The sequence below is a fragment of the Glycine max genome, chromosome 3 (genome assembly GCF_000004515.6).
Source record: "Glycine max cultivar Williams 82 chromosome 3, Glycine_max_v4.0, whole genome shotgun sequence".
Lineage (NCBI taxonomy): Eukaryota > Viridiplantae > Streptophyta > Magnoliopsida > Fabales > Fabaceae > Glycine > Glycine max.
In genome coordinates this window covers 6,587,219-6,597,490 of record NC_016090.4, presented here as the reverse complement: position 1 = coordinate 6,597,490, position 10,272 = coordinate 6,587,219, and the positions used below count along the sequence as shown (strand labels likewise).

Genomic DNA, 10,272 nt, shown 5'->3' with positions numbered 1-10,272 from the left:
GAGGAAGAAAATAGAATAACACAAGTTTTTGCCCAATGAACTTTTCTTGACAAAGCAAAAGTTGAAGAAAAAACTCTTAGAAAGATGTTCAACTTTAAATTCGTGCCATGGTCACATATTTATAGCCATTTGATGGCTCTTGAAGAAACTTTGTTAAAAGTTGTGACTTTTGGCAATTTCTTCAAAACCAGTCACTGGTAATCGATTACCATAATGGTGTAATCGATTACACAGTTTATTTTATTAAAGGTTGTGACTCTTCATGTTGAGGTTTGAAATCTAACATTCAGAATCACTGGTAATCGATTACAAATATTGTGTAATTGATTACAATATTTTGAAAATATTTTTGAACGTTACAAGACAATGGTAATCGATTACATGCCCATGGTAATCGATTACTACTTTGTAAATCAGTTATAAAATTGTTTTGTGCTTCTGGTAATCGATTACTACCTTATGGTAATCGATTACCAGAGAGTAAAAACTTTGGTAAAAAAATATTTCTTGAAAAATTCTCTTGGATAATTTTGTGTTGTTCATTCTTTTCTTTGAAAATTTCTTTTTTTTAAAACTTATCTTAATGCTTTTCTTGAGGTTCTTGCATATCTTGAGTCTTCTCTTGAATCTTCTTGATTCTTTAATCTTGTTTGAATGAATTTTTAAGAATCTCTTGCATCATCATCAAAATACTCTTGGAAGCTTTGCTTCTACAGTATGTTGCTAATGTAGTGTTCCTCTTGGGTCTGTTTCTTGTTACTGCTTGCACCCCCTAATTGCTATCACCTAACATTAATTGATGTATACTTTCTAGCTAAATATGGTGAAAGTATGCTAGCATAAATGAATATATATATTGGTCGCGGTTGGGTTTTAGTTTCATCGCGTTTATTGAAGTCCCAGACAAATGCAATCCCAATTACAGTCACAGACAATTAAAAAATCTTGATATTTCTATTCAAATCACGGTCAACAAGGTTTTAAATATCCATTGTGGTTGTAGTTTCATCACATTTATTGATATCACAAACAAAGGTGGGTCCCAATTGTGGTTGCGAGCAATTAAAATACCTTGATGTTGCGGCCCAAAACACAATGGCAGATCGTTTTTTAAAACCTTGTATGTAAGACATATATGCATGATCGAACACCTTCAAACGCCCTATACCCATGACAAAACATACCCTGACCATGATCATGCAACAAGTTATTAATCAACGTTACCACCCCAAAACACCCCAAATTTGACAAAATAGGTTTGCACAATTGAATATACTCGCAAACACACCATTCACTAATTTGACGGACAAGTTCACACATTCACATATAAGCATATAGATTTACGATGAAAATATCTCAAGAAATCAATCATAGAATAAAGAATAGAGGTAGATGCAGATGGAGAAATCGCAAACCTGAATTTAGTAGAGTAAGATTCTTTCTCTGCCCTGCAACAATGGATAGGAGATGAAGGGGTAGGAATGAAAAGCTTAAGGTAGAGAGAGAGAGCAACGAAAGAGAAATTTTTAAAACAAAAGGAAAACAACTTGTTTTTTTAACCGCGCCGAACTAGTAAACTAATTTGGGCCAAAAGGGGGGGGGGGACTCTGTGGAAGGCTACTATTCCCACTACCACTTTTGCTATTTTAACAACCAGTGTCAAAAAGACATTCCTACCCCTGTCTATTTATCCCCACACCCCCCTCTTCCTTCTCTTCTCTTCTTTAGAGCAAGGTTTTTAAAATCGGACCGGTGACTTAACTAGTGTAGACATTAATTCAAGTTTCAATGGTTCAATCGTAATTGAATCGTGATTGAACTGTTTTTATATTTTTTTTAATATTATATAATATTTTAAGTAATAAAAAAATTAGACTTGTAACATATTAGATTTAAAAAATTATAAACTAGTATAAATGACTAAAATATATGTTTTAATAATAAAAAATAATAATAGTAGAAAATTAATTGATACATATGTGAAATATTTAAATATGTATTTTATTTATCTTAGAAAATTAGATTAAATTAAAACTTAAAAACTAAAATAGAAAATAAAAAAAATTTAAGAAGACCAATTCGGTATTGGTTATTTGTGTTAGCTCAACTCCAATTTTTAGTCGGTTTGATTGGTTCTTTACCAGTTTCCAAATAGTTCTGAAATGTTTCGATTTTTAAGAGTATCTGGACCAGTTCTTGGTTAAATCAACTGGTCTAGTTTGATTTTGAAAACATTAGTTTAGAGACTTTCATCCCATCCCTACTTTCCATTTGCATTTTCTCACCCAAACAACTCCACCAACGGGCACTTTCCCCGTCGTTTGAGAATCACGACACAACACCACCCTTCTTGGTCTAGATTTGAGCATCCACCAGGGTCAATGTCTAGATCTAAGATTGTAGAAGCGAGGGACACTGATAATTTTTTTGTCACGCCACGCCATCCTAAATCTTTGAGATCCACAAACACCACCTTACGCCATCAAGATCCGATTAGCATCACGTGCTCCTTGCCCGGTCAAGATCGATCAACACTACATGCCCCTTGTCTATTTATCGTTTTAGGATTTTGTTGAGGATTTTATAGGTTTGGGTGTTTGAATTTGTGTTGTTGGATTTGTGATTGTCAATGGGTTTAGGATGATGATTGGAGTGTGTGGTGCCAGGTGGTTGTTTATTGATGATTAGGGATGTTGAGCTAACAACAAAAATATGATTTAGTTGTTGTACAATATACAACAAAATCATGGTTTGGTTGTTGATCCGAGGGATCTAACCCTAAGGGTATTTTTGATAACATTTTGTGGGCCCATCTATTATAGTACAATTCGGCCCGTTCCTTTATCCTCTTCTCAACCGAAACACTCTCTCACTACACTCCACTCTCTACTATTCCCCTCCTTCAATCTTCATTCTCCATTTTCTTTACTAAACCCCCCACTTCTTCTTCCAATGGCTTCCATCAACTTCAACCCCTTCGGTGGAAACTGGTTCTCAAAACCCCCCAATCCCCTCTCTGTCCCTTCCCTCCCCAACAACCTCACCGACGCACCCTCCTCCCTTCCTCCCAACTTCGCCGCAATCTCCCTCCCAAACCCCTTCCGCCGCAGGCCCAAGCCCAAGCCCAAGCCCGAAGAGCCCGTTGAGCCCGGGCACTACGAACAACTCGCCCGGCAGGTCCTCTGGGAGTGCGAGAACCTCCCGGACCACCGCCACACCCCGGAGGTCGACAAGATCCTCGCTGACAACGACGCCGCCTTCGGCGGCAACAACGACGACTCCGTCTTCGTCCTCCGCGAGGACGCCACGGAAGAAGAAGTCCGCGAGAACGCGGAGCTCGTGGAGCGGCTCCGCAGCAGCCCCGTGGTGCAGTTCATGGCACGCGCCGAGGAGATTCTGGACAAGATGAACGAGATGGAGCTCAAGGAGAACGAGAGGCCCTACCACAAGGAGGATTGGGAGGTGTGGAAGAATGTGCCGAATGTTATTGGGCTTGATGGGAGGCCCATGCCCAGAAAAGCCCAGAAGACCCGCGAGGAGGCTGATGATAAGTTTTGGGATTTTGCTAGACAGTTCTTTTTTGGGCTTTGGAATTTTAGACAGAGGCCCTATCCTCCCGGGAAGCCCATTGATGCAGCCCAGTCTATTGGGTATAAGAACCTTGATAGGCGCTACTATGACTGTGAGTTGCATTGACTTTCCAATCATGTTGTATTTTGTTGCTGTAAGAGTAGCTAGATATATAACACTGGTGTCATAGAATTGTAGAAGATAGTTAGATAGGTGATTTTTCAACATGTAGAAAGGTCTCTAGTAATCTTTCATCTAAGGATAAAACTATAGGCAGATGATTTGTGGAATATATGAAAATTATAATTGGTATTATCATATTACTGTCTTGTTTTTGTTATATTTGAATTATAACCAGACTCACGTTTTGAACAATTATGACAATTGTTGATATGTCTCATCTACTAGAGATATGTCTAGTATAGTGTTTACAAGTATTGGACACTCTTCACCTTACAGGTTGGTTTTGTGTGTATGAGTTAGAACTAAGCCAAAATTCTAAGATGGTATTGAAGCTTATCCTAGATTTGTTATTGGTCTATATTTGTTTATGTGTAGGCGTTAGGGGGGGTTGTTAATTTGTCGCCTGGAGGCTGGAGTTGTCCACAAATGTCCAGTCTTCAGCTTGGGCTTGACGGGGTGTGTTGAGATCCTACGTCAACTAGAAATATGGACATTGGACAATGTAGTCTTTATAAATCTTGGGCAGTCTTCTCATCTTACAAGCTGGTTTTGTGGGGTTGAGTTTGGTCCTAACTAAGTTCAAATTCTAAGAGCAATAGCTTCATCCTATTAGGGGAAGTTTGCTACATGGATTACGCAATGCCATTAACTTTGTTAAAAGCCAAATTCTTAAGGATATTAATAAAGCATAAAGTGGAATTTTAGATGTTATGTAGCTTAGTTTATCAAACTTAGAAAACATTTAATTCTTAGATTTGGTTCTTCTAAAGTAACGTTAAAGTAAGTTATCTATGTTGTGGATAGGAAAATCAACAGCTGATATTCCGATACATGCATGATTTGTTATGCCTGTGCACATAATACCAACTATCGATTTTTCATTAATGACTGAGATTACTTACTTGATCCTCTAAAGTGAGTTGCTTACTTTAGAAGAGGCAAATTCTTAATTCTGAGAGCTAAATGGAAAAATACTAACTGTTAATACTTGATAATTTCTTCATCAATTTACTTTGAATTATATGGTTCTTTGAATTTCATGTGTAATTGTTGCAGATAAAAAAAAATTATATATAACTCTTGCAGATTGCATTGTTGAGTTCCATAGTTGAAAAGACTTTGAAAGAGTTAGAGGTGGGGTTAAGAACATTAAATGAACATAGTTAAGAATGTTGAGTGCGAGTTTAAAGTCAAGTGCGACAATAGCGAGAAGTGTTAGAAAAGCAGAACAGTTGTTGAAAAGACTTTTAAAGAGTGAGTTAGAATTTCAACATTGTTGTGTGGTTAGAAAAATCTTTTTCTAACATGGTGACTCTATGATTCAAGCTGCAGTTGTGTGTAAAGTTCATCTAGGATCATAGTATGCTTCTATTGCGACCAACCATGTTTAAGTGCATGTTTACTTTTGAACTTTTTATTTATTTATCTTATTTTATTTTTGGAAAAGCTTTCTCAAGAACATTTGATTTTAAGTTGTTTTGAACATAAGCTAATCCAAATAGCTTGCCAATGTGGGTTAATTCAATTGATAGGCTGATGGCATTGGCAAAAAAGGTGTTTAGGTTCTATAAGGTCTTGAGTTTGACTCTTGTTGAAATATTTAATCTACATTGTTGATGGGGTTAATTGGTAGGAACGAATACCATTAATTAAAATATATTGATTCTTGTTTGTTATCCCTCATTGGTAGGCATGCATTCACCAATTGGGGTGCTCTCTTCTTGGTTGTGGAATGTGGAACTTGGAAAAAGCTATCCATCTCTAAGTTTTAATTTGCTGGGGAAAAAAAAAGAAATATGGCTTAATGTCACTTTTGGTTCATTATGTTTTGCTTTAGTATATTAAGGTTTAAAAGTTTCATTTTGGTCCTTTATATATTCAAAATGTATTGTTTTGGTCATTTTCTCAATTTTCCATTAGAAACGTTAGTGTTATGTTAACTTTTAAATTTTTAAAGGATCAGATTGAAACTTTTAAAACTTAATGTATCAAAGTAAAATAACTACGAAACACAATGGACCAAAAGTGACTTTAAGCCTTTTAAAATAACTTACTTAACATAGTAGCGGTTAAAAACCAACACTATCTTTATTTTATTTTAAAAAAATAAACAACTAAAAATCATCAACTTGTCCAACCTCTTTCAAATCTGAAAAGGTAAAAAATGCACCACCACACAGGTCAAATGATGTCAACACGAATCATGTAGGTTGTTGTTCGTGATTTCAGATCCATTTTTTCTTCATTTACTTAGTGGTTTTTTATTTTTTAAATAAAAATGATAGTAGGGATTTTTAGCCGTCACTATGTTAAATTAAATATTTTGAAATTTAAAATATTGACGAACACTAACTTTCCTGACAAAAAATTAAAAAAGGAACCAAAACAATATATTTTGAAAACTTAAAGGACCAGAATGAAACTTTTAAAACTTAATATACCAAAGTGAAACAACTACGAAACATTATAGACCAAAAGTGACATCAAGCCAAGAAATATTGATAAATTATAATGGATAGTTGTGAACATTTTGTGGTTATACATGGGAGTTGAATGTGAGATATCCAATCAAGATTATCTTTGTTTGTTGAAGGTTTTGCGATATTAAAATATCAATCACTTGATTTTAATAATCCATTAATTGATGTGTCTGTTCATTGATTTAGTTTTGGTTGTTTGTTGTATGATGTTGTTTCTGTTTTTGAACTGATTTAGTTATCATGAGGAGTGGGGGATGGTACTATAAGGATCGGCTGGGTCGCACTCGAGGACCATTAGAATTGATTACGCTTAAAACTGCATGGGGTGCTGGGATTATTGATAAGAACACTTTCATTTGGGGAGAGGATATGGATGAATGGGCACCCATCCACATGATTTACGGAATGGAGCGTGCAATCGCTACTTGGGAAGGTCTGTTGAATTCCATCCTTTTTCTTTCTCTAATATTTTATTCTTTGATAATTTATTGTTTAGATCTGAGCAGAGTCTATGAAGAAACATTTATGTATGTATTTTGACCATTCTGGCACTGTTCTTTATGATGATTGATGAATATAGAGTTGGAAAGTAGAACATATAAAGCATTTGAACCTTTGTTTTTGTACGAGCCTGTGAGGTGGAAAGATATCAGACTAATGGACTATTTTCCACTTACAGTCAAAATGGTGGACCTGATTGTATTTTCCTCTGCCCTGCAGATCAATGATAGCTTTTTTCTCTGAACATCATACCCTGTGAAAAATTTGAGATGGGAGGAATTATTCTCAGTAATTTTCCAAATTTGTGGTCTTTTACTCTCAGTTAGATCAGTCTAAGGGCAAATATGAGGCTATCTTCAACCGTTTTTTTGACATGTTCTGTTACAACATCCTAAAATTGGAATATTACTTAAACCAGTTTTTGATGAAAATCTTGATAACTGTTTCTTTAATACTTCACGGCAAAAACAGTAGAACAACATAATATTGAATGCTATTTTTGTATGTCGTCTTACTTGATATTTTGTTTTCTGGCTGGGGGTTCTTTCTACTTAGTTCAAATAAAGCAATGTTTTGAAGTCAATTCATTTGCATAAGTTTCCATACATTCTTAACTGAACCTCAATAAAACTTTTCACTCAGTATTAAAGAATACAGAATATGAAACCAAGTTGGCAGGCCACTATGCTTTAGTATTTGATTAAAACTGATTCTTGGTTATGCAATCTTTTTTAGTTAGACTCGCTGCTTCAGCAACAGCATTGCTTCACAAACTACAAAAAGGTATACCACCGTGGGTTCCTCTGAAGGGATTCGAAAAGAAGACTTATAAGCAACTTCAAGAAGAGGCTATAGAAAGCAAGAGACGTGATTTAGCAGTATTGGAAGCTAATGATGGTCTTTGGCCTGGAGCTAAAATTCCAAGTCATGCCCTATTTCTTTGGGCTAGTGGCTCTGAATTGACCACTATATTGGAACAGGATCACATGCCCAACAAATACATTCCCAAATATCTTAGGTATGTACTCACTGGGACTGTTACTAGAATAGCAGTGAATTGTGATTGCTTTACTATATTCAGCAATTTGTTATGTTTCCCCCTCACTTCATTTATTTATTTATTTTCTTTCGATTGGGGTGGATGGTTGTGTGAGACAGAAAGAAGTTGGCTGAAATTATTCCAGGTTTGAGGCCATGGGAAGTTCTGAGTGTAGAGCAAGCAATGGATCGATTAACATTTAACGGTGAATGGTACCGTGAACCACTTGGTTCATTCACCACCGGTCCCCCATACCTCGAGCACTGGAATAGAGATGTTATGGTATGCCTTTTCATCAGAGCATTTTCGATTCTTTATTGCATTTATTGAAGTTAATTTCTGTTTTTGTGTTTCTCCTTTTCTTTTATAGGGTTATAGTTATGACCTGCCTTACCAATTACTACTTTTCGGTTTTATTTCTTTCCTTGGTAAAGAGTAAATTTGTATTTGTATAACTTTCCCTTCCCTTGTCATCATTTGGAATGTTGTATACTTTTATCTCCTGGCATACTGCCACAGCACCAGCCTCTCTCTGATGTCCCAATTCCCATTTTCTAGAAACCCTTCCTTCCTCAACAAGACCTAAAACATGTTATTGCTTTTTATGTATACAAAGATATTCAGATGATGTGTTGCATGTGCACGAGATTTTTGCAAATACCCTAAACTGTAAACACACTGCTGGAGTGCTAGTACATAAAAGGGTATTTTAGGACATAGGTTTTGGAGGGGAAGGAAAGCAAGAAAAAATCTTTCAATTCTAATATATCTCTCTTAATTTAAAAACAAAATATCCCCCCCCCCCCGACTCTTGCCATAACTTGCTTATTATGGTTTATGTAACATGAATTTTCATTCTTGTATTGTTTACAGAGATTGTATAAGATATTCGATGATCTTAACAATGAGCTGTACGAACATATGGAGAATTCAATTGCTGGTTTTGATAAAATTATGGAGAAGATCAGGGATGATTTTATTGCAAGAACTGATAAACTGTTGGAGAAGAAAGACAAAGAGAAAAGAGAAGCTCGCAAGAAAGCTGGGTTGCCTGAGTATCAATGGCCTGAAAAACCATATGTTCCTTAGCGTGATTTCTGCAGATCATATGGTAAGACTCTATTGTGAGTGAGCAATTAAAAAAAACTAATTTAATTTAGTTTGAACTGACCAATGTAAAATTATTATAAAAAACAATTTATTTACTCACATTTGACAAATGATAAAAACGGAATTTAGAGGGGGTAGGGGGTGGGGAGTGAGGGTAAGGTTTTTTTCCACCAGATATTTGAGGTACATGGTTGACATATTAGTGATATAAACATGCTACAAGGAGTGCTAATAACACATTCTCAACTAATAAAATTTGTTGCAAACTATAGAATCATGAGATATTGAGATTCATTAAAAAAAAGGAGCAAGTGTGATTTTCAATGAACCTCAGCCTATAGTAATGAGTGCATTAGAAAGCATATTGCTAGGCATTTCTCGACACTAATTTGGTTACTGACATGAGGGCATGCATTAGGTGTGTTGCCTTTGGTAAGTTACATATATCTGGTTAGTTCATCTTCATGTGTATTACCTTTTGTTGTATGGAAGAAATTAAAAAAAAAAAAAATCTAGAGATTTCAATCCTGATAGGTTTCCAACATCTTATCTTACGCACGTGTGGTTGAGTCATGTTGTCTCAAGGTTGCTTCTGGCTGTTACATCTCTAATGTGTTCTCAAATATTTTTCTTGGGCCAATATCTTATTGATTCATTAAACACTATTGCAACAGGATCTTTTTCATTACAGGGCGAGGTTGTTAGATGGTGAGAAGTGTAGCGAGGGTGAGATTGGCTGTAGCAATTTTTGTCTTTCTTGGAGTTGGTTAGAACGTCTCTATTGTTAAATATTGGCATGTGTACATCAATGAGTAATGAATGAAAATATTCTCTAGCCTCTTAATCTTATTTTGGAATTCTCTCACAACCCCAACATTTAACAGCTTGATTTATGGTGTGTTTGTTCCGTTCTGGGAGCCAAAATTCACGTAAAAAACGTGAAAACCTTGTCTCATCCAATGTAGCTTTGCACTCACTGTATTTTGACACGATTATTTTTCAACTCACTGCTGAAAACAACATACACTAAGCTGTTGGTAACCACTTGAATGAGAGCTTAGGGCATGGAGAAGTTAATTCCCTGGCATTTCTGATTTATTGGTAAAACCAAAATTGTTTCGGTCCTTCCATATATGAGTCACATAGTGATGGCAAAAAGAATATTGCATTGCTCATTTAGCCTTATTTTTGTACTTGTGCTCCGTATTAGCTTGCAACCATCTGGTCAACCCCATCTTACACTATTTGAAAGGTAGAATAAATTTAGCAAGAGAAAAGCAAATAAAATATAAGTAAATAATAGAATCTAGAACTCGAAAAATGATAAGAATTATAAGTTGATTTTATCTATTGCAAATTGATAATAAGTTTGATAATTCACTTCAAAAG

At 35.6% G+C, this 10,272-nt stretch overlaps 1 protein-coding gene across 1 annotated transcript; it reads left to right on the top strand.

Moving 5' to 3' along the window:
* The first annotated feature begins 2,738 nt into the window (after nt 1–2,738).
* LOC100781480 (protein TIC 56, chloroplastic) lies at nt 2,739–9,718 on the top strand. The gene is made up of 6 exons (XM_041013829.1): nt 2,739–3,682; nt 6,469–6,666; nt 7,470–7,752; nt 7,893–8,055; nt 8,647–8,884; nt 9,558–9,718. Exons 1-5 carry the CDS (start codon nt 2,953–2,955, stop codon nt 8,860–8,862), a joined length of 1,590 nt encoding a protein of 529 aa, XP_040869763.1. The 5' UTR covers nt 2,739–2,952; the 3' UTR covers nt 8,863–8,884; nt 9,558–9,718.
* Nucleotides 9,719–10,272: the final 554 nt, after the last annotated feature.